We start from the raw sequence: 17310 nt of genomic DNA, 5'->3' as shown, positions 1-17310 counted from the left end.
GGAACTAAGTTAGCATTTGCTTGCAAGATCTCATTGTATCTGTTAAGACTGCATTTCTGAAACTACTTGCTATGACCCACAGTAAAAAACGATATGGTACGCCATGACCCAGGACACACATGTGTAAGCCTCACATAAAACTGAAGCAGAAGTTCCCGGAACTCATACAAACCTTACTAAGTATGTTGTACTCGGATATTTTCTATTCTATTTCAATGTTTGGAAAGGTCATGACTCATCTGCTTTCAGGATCCGCTGTGGGCACAGGTCAGGAGACGGAGCCCTGGAGGCCTGCACTAGCTTCAGCCTCTTCTGCGTGGTGGGAAACTCTTCAGAGTCAGGTGGTTCATCCACGTTCCTGTAGCCTGCAGGTGGCAGAGCCAGGACTCCACCCCGTCTCCTGTCCAGCCTTCCTCGGTCTGGGAGGTGGGCAAGGCCCCAGGATTAACCCCCTTTCACAGATGGCAAAATCGAGGAAGGAGTTGAGCAGGATCTTGGCCAGAGTCCTGGGTGTGGCAGAGCTGTGCCTTGAAGTTGGGTTTCCACCTCGGTCTTTCACGGACACCCAGGTGGGCTTGTTGATCTCGCGTGGTACCACCCACCTGCCCTTTGGTGGGGGAACATTCTGTTCTCGGGAGGCTGTTTGTGCACCCGTCCCCATCCTGTGCCCCTGGTTTCTCTGCAGATAAAGCAGCCCCAGTTTCCCAGCTGTGCCCTGCCCGTGTCTGGGCCTAGCTGTGGGCTCTCCCAGAGCAGCCACCGTTTCCCGGCAGCCAGCCTTGATCCTTCCCCGTCGTGGCCGCGGCGAGGCGCTGCTGCTCCGCTGCAGGGCTGCTGGGAGGGTGGGAGTTGCCAACACAAAGCCGGAGCCCAGGCCAGCCTCGTTTTTCTTTGTCTTTTGAACCTGGTTTTCATTAGGGACAAGAGAGAGTTATGACACCATTAGAGAGCGCTTAAAGATAGAAAAACCCTCACCATGGCCTGTCCCAACACCACCGCGCTCCCCATCTGTGGGGCTCTCCTCTCACCCCGTCCCAGCGCCATCCGTAGAACTGCAGGCACAGGGCTCACGCCCTTTCAGGCCCTGCGTCTTCACTCCGGTCTGTCGGTCTGTTGTGATTGCCACTCCATGTCGCCCCTGTCTTGTCTTTAACTTTCTATGTTAGAGATGTCACGGTGCTGAGAAAATGACATTCTATCCTAATAGTTCTGCCTTATGCTGGAAACCCTCTGCCAGAAACATTTTTCGTTGTGACTCAAATAATACACAAGTAGTACAGAAAAATGGCAAACACAGCTAAGAGTCCTGTCCCCGTGAATTTTGAATGCATCTTTGAATATTCACATCTCACTACCAAAATGAGATTGTCTTATGTGCCATTCTGGAATTCGCTTTTTTTCAGTTTACATGTACTGGGACCTTCCAGATCAATAGCTGCGCTTCCCCCTCCTTCCTCTGCTGGTTTCTCAACTCAGTGTGCCGGAAGTGGCATTAGCAGGCCCCTGCTTGTGGACATTGTGGAGTTTTCTGGAGGTTTTTGCTGTCACAGGAAATAACTTGAGGAACTTCTACATATGCAAAGCTTTTATTCTATGGAAGCTTCCACTATATACATGCCCCAGAGCAAGGTTCCTGAAGCTGCTTCTGGGGGCTTTGGGGTACCATTCCAGTAAAGGGTTCTCTAAGGACTGAGGCCCCTCTGTTGGGAGGGTCCCTCTGCTTTTCTTAGCCCTGCCCACCCCCACCCTAAGGACCCACTCCTCTCATCTTTTCTTTTGCTCATGTCTGCTGCACACAGGGACCCCTTCCATGCCCTGGGTTCCAAGGACTCGCAGCTTCCTGTGGGACAGGCTGGCTCCTGTATGAACGAACTCACCTGCCTAGGAGGCTGGGCTTCCCAGACTCCCTCGAAGGGGGAGTGGCACCCAGACCCCCGTGCTGTGGCCTCTGTGGTGAAGCTGGATGTTCTCTGGAATGCCATGTTTTATAGTAATTTTTTAAAATATGGATTTTGTTTCATCGTCTATAAAACAACTACATGTATTTTAGTATAAAAATAATATCTTATCCTCTATATTTGAATGAAATCACTTCTCTGGGATGATTGCGTGGTTTTGAATGTTCCCAGCACATTGCCAAGTGCTCCCAGATTTGCTGACCAAAGATTTAGCAGCAAGATGGTCCCCTAAGGTGAGCCGTGGAGGGGGCCTCTGTGGAGACAGCATGGCCTCAGCCCCACCTCCTGGGGTGCCGTGGAGCTGTTCCCCCGGGGATGCCTCTTGCTAAATATCCCAGCCACTGCGCTTTGCATCTTTTTATTCATTCTAACCTGAGCCTGGGCACCCAGGGCTTCCCTGATGCCACCAATGCAGCAGAGACCACCTAGGGATTCTGGGCCACCAAAAGCTTAGCAGAGATAGAGTTTCCAGGCCCCCCAGACCTAGTAGGGCCCCCAGAATCTGTGTTTTAACAAGCTCTTGAGTTGGTTCTTCTGCAAGCTCCTGTTTGAGAATTCCCAGAAACAAAATTCCATTAAAGTCTTGGAGATGCCAGAAAGGGAACAGGTGCGGAGAGTGGCAGGTCAGCCACCATCACGGTCTGCCGCCCACAGGGGGCTGAGGACAGGGGTGTCAGGAAGGCCCTTCCCTTACTCTCTGCTCCTCCTGCTCGGGGTGGGGCTCTCCCTCTCCTGCTGGCCCACCTGCTGGAGGAGTTCCCTGCTGTGCCATCCTGGGGTTTGTGTGGGGGGCCATGAGCCAGGATGGCCAAGCCCAACCTCCCCCTGAACCTGTGCAGCACTTAGCCCTGATCTGGCTGGGGACGCAAAGGAAAGGAGGAGGCAGGTGCCACAGCTACCCTGCAGCATCACGCAGGTGGCACTCCACCCAGGCTGTCACAGTGATCACAGTAGCACAGTGTGCATGCCAGCTGCATTTCCCTCTCCAGGTCACTGCCCTGGCTGGGTGCTGTGGCTCACACCTGTAATCCCAGAACTTTGGAAAGCTGAGATTACTTGAGGTCAGGAGTTCAAGCCCAGCCTGGCCAACATTATGAAACCCTGTCTCTACTAAAAATACAAAAATTAGCTGGGTGTGGTGGGGCACACCTGTAATCCCAGCTACTCAGGAGGCTGAGTAGGAGAATTGCCAGATCCCAGTAGGTGGAGGTTGTAGTGAGCCAGGATTATGCCACTGCACTCCAGCCTGGGTGACAGAGTGAGACTCCGTCCCAGAAACAAAACAAAACAAAAACAAACAAAAACACAGATTACTGCACAAAGTCCTGCTTGAAAGAATGGGCTGTTAGGAGCAACGATGTACCAGTGGTTTCTACTTTTTAAATTCAGCAGCAAAACCCGTGGCTCAAGAGAAATCTCATCCAGAACCCCAATGCATGAAACAGACTGAAGTAGGATTTGCCTGGTTGGGATGAATGGGGGGTTGGATCTCTGTCCCTCCAGCCTGAATGCCACCTCCTGAGGTCGTCCTGGGCAGCTTTGTAGAAGGCAGGGGTCCCTTACAGTATGGTTTGACAGTGAGTGGGACAGCTGGCAACCCCCAGGATGTGTGGCTACCCCCAGAGCAGGGTTGGAGATGGGCAGTGCCAGATTCAAATCCTCTTTCTGCCACTTAGTAGCTGGTGGACGCTGAGTGCCCTGCTGCACTTCTCGGAGGCTCTGTTGCCTCCTTTGTAGAGTAGGGGCCAAGTAGAGGCCCAGGGCTGAAAGGATAAAATGAAATGAAGTACTGCAGGAAATTTTCTTTGTAAAATGGTCATGGTTTCAGATTTACTTTGCTCTAAAGAGGTTTTTGTGTGTTTAAGCAACAGTTGAAATATAAATATAAAAGGCAGCTTTTCTGCTTCCTATAGTTACGCAAATATCAGCACCCTGTGATGTGCACGCTATGACTTTACCTCCCTCCAGGAGCACCAGTACACCTGCCACCTGTTACAGCTTCCAGAGAAGGAGATTCTGGAGGTCGGGCAACCCGCGGCCCTAGAGGAAGGAGCCTCCTTATCTGAGTCCTTAGTGGCATTCAGTGGTTGCTCGGTTCCTTGAGAGACAGAAATCTGGGAGGGCATACTTGCCATTCTCCTGCCTCAGGCTGCCCAGGACCCTTTGTGGGAAGTTCTGGCAAGTGGCAACACTCTTAGGATGACAGAGCCTTTATACTATTAGGACTGCAGATCAGATCCAGGCTCTGTTGTTACAACTGAGGAATCTTCCCAGGATCACAAAGGAGGGCATGAGAGCAAGAGCTGGGGGTCTCCTGACTGTTGGCCCAGAACTCCTCCCCTCGTCTCCAGTCTGTGTCCACCACCTGTGCCAGGGGACTGACTTCTCAGCCCATAGCTGTTCACTCTCAGTTTTTGATGACATGGGTAATGGGCATTCTCCACTGCAAGGACAGCTGGCTGCTTGTTGGTCGTATCAGCATTTGGAGTGGGTCAAGAGCATAGGAGTGCCCTCGTGAAACAATGGCTCTTTGCTCAGAGCTTACTGCAGTCAGGGAGGTATCAGCCACCGTCACCTGCACTTGGAAAGATGCAGAAGCAGGCAGGGAAGTGGGACACTTTGAAGCAGATGAAAGGGAAGGCTCAGATACATGCTGATTGGAGGTTGTTGGCATGGAGAATCCAGAGGCAGCCAATGAGAAGTGGGCGTCCTGTGTCCTCTGTGAGCGGGAAGTAGGGCATGTTTGGCGTTCTTTAGATGGTCCTACTAAACTGAAATGGGGTGACATTTAGGAAAGCTCGCAGTTATTGATCAAATCTCGGTCAATTGGGGCTGATTGCTGCAGAGGCTGTGGTCTGGCTTCCTGGGCAGGTTACTGCAGGCTGTAGGTCAGAGTTCCATCTTGACATGTGGCCTGGCCACTGTCCCTTTGTGGATTTAGGCTCTTGGGGCGACTGGGTGCTTGGTGTAGAACTTGGGCTGCAGAGACCCACAGCTGGGACCTACGTGGTCCCCTGGTGGTGCTGGAGCCAGAATGGGTGAGGGGCAGTCTCTGGCCCATGGTAGAGAAGGATAAATGGTGTCACCCATACCCTCAGGGGCGGTTCACTGAGTTACGATCCCTCAAGATAGGGCTCAGTGTCCTGGAAAGTGGGCTCTGGCTGTTGAGAAACAGGTCCTTGGAATGTGACTCTGGGGACTACAGCAAATGATAAACCATTCAGGGTGACCACCCAGACTGCCCCATTTTTATTTTGTTTTATTCTATTTATTTATTTTTTTTTGAGACAGGTCTCACTTTGTTAGCTGGAGTACTGTGGTGTGTGATCTCATCTAAGTACAGCCTCAACCTCCCAGACTTAAGTGATCCTCCCACCTCAGCCTCCCAAATAGCTGAAACTATTTGTAGAGATGAGGTTTCACTATGTTGCCCAGGGTGGTCTTGAACTCCTGGGCTCAAGTGACCCTCCTGCTTCGGCTTCCCAAAGTGCTGGGATCACAGGCATGAGCCACTGTACCTGGCACGGTCCCATTTGCTTTTTAAGGCCCAGCGTGAAGACTGCTGAGTAGAAAGCGTACGTGAGCCTAGACATCACCACGCAGCTCCCGGGACCCCAGGCCTCTGTCGCGGCCCTGCGCTGACTTGCATACGGAACCCACTTGGCAGCTTCCAAAGCATTTCTGTGTCAGTTACCTCCTTCTTCCCACTTTCCCCCAGTAAGGAAACATGGTTGGAGAAGTGGAGTGACTGGTCCAGGTCCCATACAAGTTCTCCTACATCCCCCTCTGCTGCTCCTCTCTCAGCAAAGGCCAGAATCTCCCCAGCCCCTCTGGAGGTGGCCAGCATCCCCACAGACTCTCCGTGCACCTGCTCTCCAGCTATTGGGCACTTTCACTGTGCCAGGCTCTGCACACTTCGGCATTCTCACAGGGTTTTTCTCTCTGCCTGGAGCACAGCTCTTGTGACTCTGCCTGTTTTTCCATCCTGGCCTTCTCTGAAGCCCCTGTCCAAGGAGGGTGGCTTGGACACCCAGGGTCAGTGCCTGTCCTCAGATGATTCTTTTTTTTTGAGACGGAGTTTCGCTCTTGTTACCCAGGCTGGAGTGCAATGGCACGATCTTGGCTCACCGCAACCTCCGCCTCCTGGGTTCAGGCAATTCTCCTGCCTCAGTCTCCTGAGTAGCTGGGATTACAGGCACGCACCACCATGCCCAGCTAATTTTTTGTATTTTTTAGTAGAGACGGAGTTTCACCATGTTGACCAGGATGGTCTAGATCTCTCGACCTCGTGATCCACCCGCCTCGGCCTCCCAAAGTGCTGGGATTACAAGCTTGAGCCACCGCGCCCGGCCCCTCAGATGATTCTTACTCCTGTGATTGCTTCTCCAAGGAAGCCCAGTGCTGCTGCAAATAACAGTGTCGTGGTGTGAATTTCAGAAGTCCATTTATGGGCACTCTGAGAATTTTCTCATTGAAAAAATAAAACCAACCAGGCACAGTGGCTCATACCTATAATCCCAGGACTTTGGGAGGCTAAGGCAGGAGGACCATTTGAGCCCAGGAGCTTGAGACCAGCCTGGGCAACGTAGCAAGACTCCATCTTGACATAAATAAATAAATAAATAAATAAATATTAGCCAGGTATGATGGTGTGTGCCTGTGTCCCAACTACTGGGGTGGCTGAGGTGAAAGGATCACCTGAGCCCGGGAGGTTGAGGCTGCAATGAGCTGTGATCATGACACTGCACCCCAGCCTAGGTGACAGAGAAAAACTGTCTCAAAAAAAAAAAAAAAAGACACCAAGCAGCTGAATTCAAGAATAAAGTATGAAAAGTGCTTTAGTTTACAGCAGGAAGTTTGTATCGTCGGAAAGGAGGTGGGTTTCCATATTTGGTTAAGCCACACCCTGGCTTTGAAGGTGCTGGCTGTGCTGTCCATGTATCTCGGTTGTGGAAGGATCATCAGTCTTCCGTTCAGACCCAGCTGAGCTGGCTGTGTCCAGGAGTTGCCTCTGCCATGCATGCACACCCCAATCCTGGGCAGTTGGTGCCCATTGGTGGTCTGCCGTGTGGGTGGCCACATCTGGGAATGGTGCCACAGGCCCCCTGAGTGGTCAGAGTAGTAGATGCTCTCATGTGTCAATCACTGTCACTAGAACTGCCTGAGCCACAGGGAGCCCGGCTGCTGCTCGGCTTGTCAGAGTGTTGGAGCTGTCGGCCGAGGCAGCTGCAGCCTCTCACCCCGTATGCTGCACGCCTGCCTGCAGAACGTGGCCTGGTTTGTGCATCTGTCTGCCGTCAGGAACACACAGTAGGAATTTGGGTGTCTGTGCACTGATACGCGTGCACCAAGAACATGCCAGCACATGCTTGCACCCATCCACGAGCACCCCACCCACCTCCTGCAACCTCTGTGGACCTAACACATGTTTTGGTGGGCCTCATGACCTGCACTAGCTCAGATGACACCATGCTCACCAGGAAGCCAGGAGCTGCTGTTCCAGTCCTACTTCCCTCAGACCTCTCTTTGAAGCCTCTGTTGCCCCATCCCTGGTGACAAGATTCTAATCATGACCAGCTGTTCTTTCAGTGAAGGGAGACGAGGGCACCCTTCATCCACGTCAGTGAGAGGCTTTGTCTCCTGTCGGTGCAGAGGGTGGGCTAGAGGGCGGGCGCTATAGAGCCAGGCGCTGTGCCGGCCAACAGCTGGGTGGATGCTGATACAGGAGTGGAGGAGGAGGACCAGGGAGGGGAGGATTGAGGGGGCCCCCGGAGTGATAGCCCGTGTGTACGACCTGAACCAGCTCTGTGCTCATGACAACCCTGAGGAGTTTGTGCTAGGAGCAGGGTGAAGAAACGGTTCAGAGGCTGAGTGACACACCTCTCATATGAATTATTGACCCCCTCGCTGAGATCAGAAACCTGTCATCACCCTGGACAATTCCCTTCTGCCGCTGATCACCTGTCCGGATTCATAAGCACGTTTGCTTTCTGAAGTTCTCCCTGGCCTGTCTTCCCCTCTCACCACCGCTGCTCTCCCTGTCCTGGCTCTGGTCGTTTCCTCTACGGACCATGAGCAAAGCTTCCCTGGAGAGATCTGGCTCTCAGCCTGTCCCCTCCTGCACTACCTCTGCTGCAAAACAGAGGAGTCCCTTTTCACCAAGAGGAATCTGGGTTCTCAGTTATGTCCTAGTCACACCCCCTGCAGACCCTCACACTGTGACTTGCAGGTCCTCTACCTGAGACACTGTTTATCTCTCATTCTACCAAGTTCACTTCCAGTCTCCATATCACCTCCTCCAAGAAGCCATCCCTGAGCCGTCAGGCTTGCTTGGTTCTTTCCTCTTTGCTCTGCCGTGACTGGAGTGGGACATGCTGTGCTAATGGACAGTTTCCTTTTTTTTTCTCTTTCTTTTTTCTTTTTCAAGACAAAGTCTCGCTTTGTCACCCAGGCTGGAGTGCAGTGGTGCAATCTGAGCTCCCTGCATAAGTCTCGTTTTGACGCCCAGGCTGGAGTGCAGTGGTGTGATCTGAGCGCACTGCAACCTACGTCCCCCAGGTTTAAGAGATTCTCGTGCCTCAGCCTCCCGAGTAGCTGGGATTACAGGCATGTGCCACCATGCTGGGCTAATTTTTGCATTTTTAGTAGAGATAAGATTTAATCATCTTTGCGAGGCTTGTCTCAAACTCCTGGCCTCCTGCAAACTTTCTACTTTAAACTAAAGCACTTTTCATATTTTATTCTTTTTTTTTTTTTTTTTTTTTTTGAGACGGAGTTTTGCTCTTGTTACCCAGGCTGGAGTGCAATGGCGCGATCTCGGCTCACCGCAACCTCCGCCTCCTGGGTTCAGGCAATTCTCCCGCCTCAGCCTCCTGAGTAGCTGGGATTACAGGCACGCACCACCATGCCCAGCTAATTTTTTGTATTTTTAGTAGAGACGGGGTTTCACTATGTTGACCAGGATGGTCTCGATCTCTTGACCTTGTGATCCACCCACCTCGGCCTCCCAAAGTGCTGGGATTACAGACTTGAGCCACCGCGCCCGGCCATATTTTATTCTTAAATGTACTTGCCTCAGCCCCCAAAGTGCTGGGAGGCGTGACCCACCTCTCCTGGCCATCACGATCAATTTCTTTGTGACCCTGGTCTGCCATGAACTTCTGAGGACAGCAGCAGGTCGCCCTCATCTTGGGTCCCTTGTTCCCAGCACAGGTTCTTGCAGGTGGGAGGTTCTCTGTGAGTGCTGGCCACCGAAGGTGCTCACGAGGGAAGGAATGAGCTGCTCATAGAGTAGCCGAGGGCCTGGCGGCAAGGCCAGGGGAGTCAACCAGGACATCTTTGAGGAGGGATGGTGCAGTGGAGGGGCTTCCCCAGAGGGCGCTGTCTGAGACTGGGGCTGGGAACCCATCCTCCCTTTTCCCTCCTTGCTCCTCCCACCTCGGGGAGTAGGTCAATGGAATCCTGAGATGGAGATGTGCTGACACCCTGCTGCCTGCCTACCTGCCCTCCACCTGTGTATCCTTCCTTCCCTCCTCCCTGCCATCTGTCACCCATCCTCTCAGGAAGAGTTTATCAAGGCATCTGTTCTAGACCAGGCCCGTTACTAAGTCGCTAGAGCCTGAAAGTTTTGGGCAGCTCGGGACAGGACCCTGGGACTTTTAGGCACCAAAACTCCTTATTTCTTGCTTCTTCCTTGATTCCCCTTGAGATGGGTCTGGAGAGCTGGGGAGAGGGCAGCCCAGGCGGTGTGGGTGGGGTGGTGGTAGGATCCAGACCGTGCCTACCTGAGCCACCCGCGTGTGCTGTGGATCCACTTTCTTTCAGTTCAAGACAACAAAAGGGCAAACATGTCTTTTTTTAGAAAGAGAAAAAGAATAATAAGAAAAAGAATAAAGAAGAGGAAGAAAGAGAAAGAGGAAGAGGGAGAGAGAATAGGGGTATTGCTTTGTTGCCCGGGCTAGAATGCAGTCTAAATATGGGTATGCCTATAATTATCCTTAATAATGGAGACATGAAAGAAAATGAGGGAAGAGAGTAACAAACAAGGAGCCAACCAACATTTCGTTTAAACTTCTAAGTTGATATGATGTGGTACTGATAAAAGAGTGTATATTTTGTGTAAAGTGGAGAGTTCTATAAATGTTAATTACGTTTACTTGTTCCAGATCTGAGTTCAAGTCCTGGATATCGTTGTTAATTTTCTGTCTCATTGATCTGTCTAATATTAATGTTGAAGTCTCCCACTATTATCGTGTGGGAGTCTAAGTCTCTTTATAAGTCTTGTATGTCTGGGTATTCCTGTATTGGGTGCATATATATTTAGGACCTTTAACTCTTCTTGTTGTTGCATTGATCCTTTTATCATTATATAATGTCCTTCTTTGCTTCTTTTGATCTTTGTTGCTTTAAATACTATTTTATCAGAGGCAAAAATTGTAACTTCTGCTTTTTATTTATTTATTTTTGCTCTCTGGTTAGTTGGTAAGTCTCTCTTCATCCTTTGTTTTGAGTCTTTGTGTATCCTTGAATGTGAGATGGGTCTGGATGCAGCATACAGTTTTAGTTTTTTGTCCAAATTGGCTGTCTGTCTTTGAATTGGGGAATTTAGTCAATTTAAATTTAGAATTAATAATAATACATGTGAGTTTAATACTGCCATTTGCCCATTAGTTGATATAAATTCTTCATTATATTAATGTTCTTTACTTTTTGGTATTTTTTAGAAAGGCTGATACTGTTTGTTCCTTTCTATGTGTAGTGGTTCTTTCAGAAGCTCTTGTAAAGCAGGCCTGGTGGTGATGAATTCTCTGAGTGCTTGCTTGTTCACAAAAAACTTTATTTTTCCTTCACTTATGAAGCTTAGTTTGGCTGGATGTGAAATTCTTGGTTGAAAATTCTTTTCTTTAAGGATGTTGAATATTGTTGGTCCCCACTCTCTTCTGGCTTGTAGGGTTTCTGCTGAGAGATCTGCTGTAAGTCTGATAGGCTTCCCTTTGTGGGTAACCTGACCTTTCTCTCTGGCTGCCCTTAGTATTTTCTCCTTCATTTCAACCCTGGTGAATCTGACTATTATGTGCCTTGGAGTTGCTCTTCTTGAGGAATATCTTTGTGGTGTTCTCTGTATTACCTGGAGTTGAATATTATCCTGCCTTACTAAGTTGGGAAAATTTTCCTGAATAATATCCTGAAGCATATTTTCCAGCTTGGATTCATTCTCTTCGTCACATTCAGGTACACCTATCAAGCGTAGATTAGGTCTTTTCACATAGTCCTATATTTCTTGGAGACTTTGCTCATTCCTTTTTATGCTTTTTTCTCTAATCTTGTCTTCTAGTTTTATTTCATTGAGTTGGTCTTTGACCTCTGATATCCTTTCTTCTGCTTGATCAATTCGGCTGTTAAAACTTGTGCATACTTCACGTAGTTCTCGTATTGTGTTTTTCAGCTCCATCAATTCACTTATTTTCCTCTCTAAATTTTGTATTCTTGTTGACATTTCGTCAAACCTTTTTTCAAAGTTCATAGTTTCTTTAGATTGTGTTAGAACAAGTTCTTTTAATTCACAGAAGTTTCTTATTATCCATGTTTTGAAGCCTGCTTCTGTAATTGGAGCACACTCATTCTCCATCAAGCCTTGTTTTGTTGCTGATGAGGAACTGGGATCCCCTGCTGAGGGAGAGGCGTTCTGATCTTGGGTATTCTCAGCCTTTTTTGACTGTTTTCTTCCCTTCGTTGTAGATTTATCCATCTGTGGTCTTTATAATTACCGTCTTTGTAATCGGGTTTCTGAGTGGACGTCCAACTTATTGATTCTCAGCGCCGAAATCTGAGCAACCCACTGCACCGACTAAATCAGCGGCGTTAAGATTGGTGGTGCTTTTCTGACTCTGCACTGAGAACCGACGCTCTGAGGCGCCGGCAAAACCGCCTTGCCGGTCACAAGAGTCGCGCTGGCGACCCGTGGGGCTCCTCCGCTGGGAATCTCCTGGTGCGTGAGCAACAAGAATTCATGTGAAGGTGTGGCGTCCTCTCGTTCTTTGTGTTTTCACTGGGAGCTACATTCCCGAGCTGCTAGTGATCAGCCATCTTGGATCTCTCTCCCAAACATGTCTTTAGGGATAAAAACAAGGACTTGATCCAGTTGGAGGAGAAACTCACATGGAAGGAAAGTCAGACCTCGTGTGTGCTGTCAGGACCAAGTGCAGGGGTGGGAAGGGGCACCACAGCTTCTCGAGACCTCATCTGGCCTGTTCCTTCTTGCTTCCTTTGTGCCTCAAATGACTCGCTTCCTTCTGTGTGCCCTCTGATTTCTGATCAATGCGAAGCTGCTTGCTCTGTCCCTGCCCCAAGGGGCCTGGAGCTGGGTATGATGCAACTTTGGTCCCCAGGAGCCAGGGAGGGCCTGCTTGTTTCTGATGGGATAGTGAGGGGTGTGGCATGGAGCTGCTGCTGGGTGAGCCGCAGAGTGGCCTCGGGCCTGCCCTCCCTGGGAGCTGGCACCGGGGTAGAGGTCAGGGCAGCTCGCCACCCTTCCCCACCGCAGTGCCTGCTGGGTCCAGGAGTAAGAGCCACACAAAGGGCGGTGGAGATGGGGAATGAAGTGGAGAGAAGTATCAGGGCAGGACAACAGCTGGAAGCCTTGCTGAATGTGGAATTCCATGGGAGACTAAACAGCCTCCTGGGCCTGCTTGGGGTTTCCAACTCGGTGGGTCTTGGCTGGGGTCAGCTCTGCTGTCTGCCCCAGGAAGCCATGGCCCCTGTTTGGTACCCACTTACTAGGAGTCATGAGAGCTGAGCTGGCCCTGCCTGATTGGTGAGAATGAAGGAGAGAACGTCTGAGTAAGAGCAGGCGAGCCCTGGCTCCTCCGGCTCTGAGAGGAGCAGAAGCTGAAGGTTTCTGGAAAGCACTTGTCCTTAGGGCAGAGAATCCAGGCTCCCTCCAGATGGCCTCCAGCACAACAGGCAGGGCCTGAGGGTGGTGCACACCAGAAGGGGTCCCTGATTCCCTGAGCTGGGTGGAGAAAGCACAGGACCAGGCAGATGGGCCTTCCTGGTGCAATTTCTGCCGCTGCATCTCTGTTTCCCATCGCTACCCTTGAAACATGCCACTGTTTCCCCAGAGAACAGCAGGATCAATCCTGTTATCCCTGCCGCGTCCTGTATCACCTTCCTCATGGGACATTCAGAGGGGACAAGAGGATAGGACCACGAGCATGACCATCCTCAGTCTGCCTGCCTGTCCCTCGCTTGCTGTGTGGCCTTGGGCAGACACTCAATTTCTCTGAACCACTGTTTTCTCATCCAGCACACAAGCCCTACGGAGACCCTTCCGCTGGGACTGGGCCCTGAGCCCGGAGGGGTACTCCGTCCCTCAGCCTTCCAGCAGGAAGCGTTCCTGGCCTTCACAGTTTCTCCTTGCCTTGTCTGGGTGCCTGGGATTCTGCCAGCCTCAGACTCCAGACTGTGGGAATGGTCACCTTGGAGGGCCCTGCCCTGCTAGCACCCAGGGCCACTCTGCTATTTTTATCTGCCACTGGTTAGTCTGTATCGTTGTGTAGGCAGCCTCTCGCTGCAGTTTTGCCGCAGAATGTTACCAACATGAGCTCAGATGGTGACCTCACCGAGTGACCTCAGTCCAGTGGAACTGCCTGCCAAGCGGACGAGCACATGGAATTTTAGTTTCCAGTAAAGAGCATATTCTCATTATTTTTAGGAACCTGAAAATGGCTTACAGGCATCAGCAGGGATTGGATGCCTGTTAAAGTAACTTGTTGAAGTAAACTCCAGTGTGTTTACTTACTGGCAGTATCACCGACGGTGATGTCCACAGATCCTGAGTGTTCTGCTCCCTGCGTGTCTGCAGATCCACCCCGTAACCAATGCCTGGGTTAAATCTAAAGTACTCCCGCACCCTAGAAGCTTCCCTCCTGCTCCATCTTGGCTTCTCACAGTGGGTCTGGCCCAGAGCAGGACCTCCTCAGCCAGCCAGCAAGTGCCCCGTAATAGGACCTGGGGTGGCAGAGCTGAGGGGGTGCCAAGTCTCAGAGAGGCTTCCTGAAGGAGCGTGGCTGCCCCGTGGAACCCAAGGGTTAACTAGAACAATGCTAGTTTCACCGGGCAAAGGAAGCAATAGGGCACTTCCCAAGGCTGCTTTCTGCCCTCCTGGGCCTGGACCTGAGCTCTGTGGCTCAAGACTGGGTCCACCCCCATTTCCGAGTGGCTGTGGAGTGTGGTTCTCTGAGCCTGGTCTCCACCTTTGGAACGGGAGCGTGATCTCTGTCCTGTGACCACGTGGCAGACCCGAGGCCTGAAGGAGTCTGAGGGTGGGGTTGTCTGGCAGCTGGTGTCCAGTCCTGGCAGCCACCTGCTCCTCCCAACAGTGGTCATTTCTTGAGCACAGGGCACAGCTGCCCATAGTAGCACGGGCCTCACTACTCTGTCATTGGGAACGTCGCTGGCCTGCTTTTCTCCCCTGGGATGGAGGACGTGTCCTTCCCTTGGCCATGTGACTGTTTGAGATTTCAGAGTGACCCCAGTACCACCTGCCTTGACTGCTCTGGGTGGCCCACTCCAGGCCTTCCCTTGTCCCTCTGGCCTGGTCTTTTCTGGCCCATGGCATCCAACCATGCCCCAGCAGGGCCCAGGCCTGTGTGGGTCTGACCAGGCCACCTGGAGGCTCATGGAAAGTCCTCACCTTGTGCTTTGTCTGTGATTCTCCAGCTCCAAGAAGCCCAAGAAACATCCCGAAGTGGCTGTGAAAGCCAAGCCCTCACCCCGGCTCACCATCTTTGATGAGGAGATGGACCCCAACGAGGGGCTCTTTGGCCCCGGTACGAAGCTGTCCCCCCAGGGCCTCTCAGAGGACGTGTCATCCATGGACTGTAAGTAGAGCCCCAGGGTGTGCTCCCTTTGCTCCTGGTGTCCTCTCTGTGCCCAGCCCCGTCACCAGGCAGGGTCTGGACTCACCCAGTGTGAATAGGACCCATATCTCCCCTTTCCTGTCTAGACGTGATATAGATTCAGCTTTGGAGGGAGCTCTCCTGCTGGAGGAATTGAGCCTCACACGTGGTTCCCTACAGGGTGGAACATTCCCAGGCTGTGGGTCTCTTCTAAAAATCCTGCAAAGGAGGAGGATGGTTTTCTTTGCTGCTTTGAGAAGTGCTTTCGTGACCTCTGTGGGCAGATGTGGGCCCTGGGCTTCCAGGCACCATTTGTGTGAAAAGTGATAGGGCCTGCCTGGGGCATGTGTGTGACTGCAGGTTTGGATTTAATGGGATTCTGTGTCGCCAGCATGGATTCCCTGGAGGGCTCTGTGCAGAGTTGGCACAGGGAAAATCCAGTGGCCTTGGGACATCTCCCCTCATCCCTGGGTCCCTTTCCTCACATGCCCACGTCGTCCTCTGGTTGGGGGAGTTGATGCCACCCACGAATTCAGTCCACACTTGGTGAGCCCTCAGGCTCACCAGGCCTAAGAACATGCTGAGGAGTGAGACCCAGTCCCTAGCCTGAGGGTCACAGGGTCCCGTGGGGAGACAGGTCGTCACCTGACAGTTGCAGAACAGCACGAGTCTATGACAGGCTGAGCAGAAGCACCAGTTCCTGTGGGGCTCCCCGGAAGACCTCCTGGGTGGGGTGGGGGCCCTCCTTGAGCTGGATCCTGGAAGGTCAGTGGAGTCTGCCAGGCTGGCTGAAGCAGGGGACCCCAGGTACAGCAGCTGTGATCGGCATTCTCCAAGGGCAGCCCCGATCAGTTCACATGCGAGAGGGTGTGGGGAGGAGACCCAGGCTTCCTGAAGGCAGCAGCCACATGCCATGGCACCCCAGCAGAGAGTGGCCGTGGCACCCCAGCAGGAGAGAGAGCGGCCCAAGCCAGTGGGTGGTACTCAGTAAATGCTTGTTGAAGTCCGGGTGCAGTGAGCAGGCGCAGTAAGATCAGCTGGACTGGATGACGAGGTCCCTGGCGCAGTGAGCCCAAGAGGCTGGAACCTCCTGAGAGCAGCAGGAAGCCCATGAGGACTTCAAACTGGAGTGATGCTGTCGGCCAGCTCTGGCGCAGGTGCCGGGCAGCAGAGGCTAAGGCAGACAGCTGTCCCAAGCCTCTGTGAGCTCGTCCTCACCTCCTCCTGCCCCCACCTGGCCCATTTCTCTGGTTTTCTGTCTTATCCCTTACGCACTCTCTCCTGGGTGCCCCAGGAGGCTGGGCCAGGTCTTCTCCACCTTGTACCTTGGGTAGCTGAAGACAGGCCAGGACTTCCTCTGACCACCCTGCTGCCACCTTCCCACAGCCCTCAAGCTATTTGAAGATCCTGACCTCGGCGGGGCTGTCCCCCTGGGTGACTCCCTCCTGCTGCCGGCTGCCTGTGAGAGCGGAGGGCCCACGCCCAGCCTCGGCCACAGGGACACCTCCGAGGAACTGTTCAGGTACCACCTGTCCCTAGTGGCGCTTGGCAGCTCTGAGACTGTCCTGGACAGAGCCAAGGGCCTGGCTCCTGTGGGGCATTGCCCAGCCTTGGCCCCAGCCTCCTCTGTGGTGAGGACCCCAGGGCTATGGAAGGTAGAAACCCATGGGTGCACACTGGGCGAGAGGTGGGGTGAAGGGGGCTCGGGGGAAGGATCCACAGTCCAGGGCTGCTCAGCCGGTTCCAGAAAGAGAGAACTTGGTGTGCACAGCCAGTCTTTCTTTTCACAGTCATATTTTAACGGTTTATGTAAAGAATAATTACATAATTGCAAGAGCAGGTGTAACTGGCATAAGCAGGTTTGGGAACAAATGAAACTGACTCATGGCAGCATGCAGCCCACCCAGAGAGGGAGCAAAGTGCAGGTGTCCTGGTGATGGCCTCTGCCGGGAGGGTCCCATCAGAGGCTTTGACAGAAGCTGTCACATGGAGGTTAATTGGCAGAACCCGTGCAAGTGGCGGCTCCTATCTCCCGAGCCCTTGCTGTGTACACAGCAAGCCAGACTCCTTACACGCTGTCTTATGTAATCCTCACAACAGCCCCCTAAGGTAGATGCTATTTTCTCCGTATTAGAAATCGAGTGTGGGAGGCCACCTGCCTAAGGCCACAGCTTTGCTCTGCCCCTGTCCTGGCCTCTCCACTTCATCAGGGACTGTCTGAGCTCTCGGCTGGGTGATCTGCCTCCCCACCAGCCCCCCAGTTCTCTCCAGGCCTTTGCCTGCACTGGCCATATTCTCAGCAGGCTCAGTGTTTTGTGTGTCTCCAGCTCCTCCTCCATGCTCCAGGACACAGGGCTGTGCCTGGGATTCACAGGAAGCCAGGCCACCTCTTTTCAGGAGCCGCTCATGTGACACCAGCGCATGCAGGCCCTGGAGGCTGTCATCTGCACCCC

The 17310-nt window shown here is 52.3% G+C and overlaps 1 protein-coding gene across 4 annotated transcripts in view; it reads left to right on the top strand.

The window, feature by feature from the left end:
- HS1BP3 (HCLS1 binding protein 3) overlaps positions 1–17310 on the top strand; it is a 37897-nt gene that overhangs the window by 14550 nt on the left and 6037 nt on the right. For 2 of the 4 annotated variants that reach the window (XM_039460822.2, XM_039460823.2), the window contains exons 5-6: positions 14679–14839; positions 16244–16379. In XM_039460822.2, the coding sequence (XP_039316756.2) occupies positions 14679–14839; positions 16244–16379 (297 nt within the window). Of the gene's footprint in view, positions 1–14678; positions 14840–16243; positions 16513–17310 lie in introns of all 4 variants that reach the window. The other 2 variants (XM_074394546.1, XM_074394543.1) reach the window with 2 other exon arrangements.

This window comes from Saimiri boliviensis, chromosome 1 (assembly GCF_048565385.1).
Source record: "Saimiri boliviensis isolate mSaiBol1 chromosome 1, mSaiBol1.pri, whole genome shotgun sequence".
NCBI lineage: Eukaryota > Metazoa > Chordata > Mammalia > Primates > Cebidae > Saimiri > Saimiri boliviensis.
Note: the sequence above shows the minus strand (reverse complement) of the source record. Positions and strands in the feature narration are given on the sequence as shown.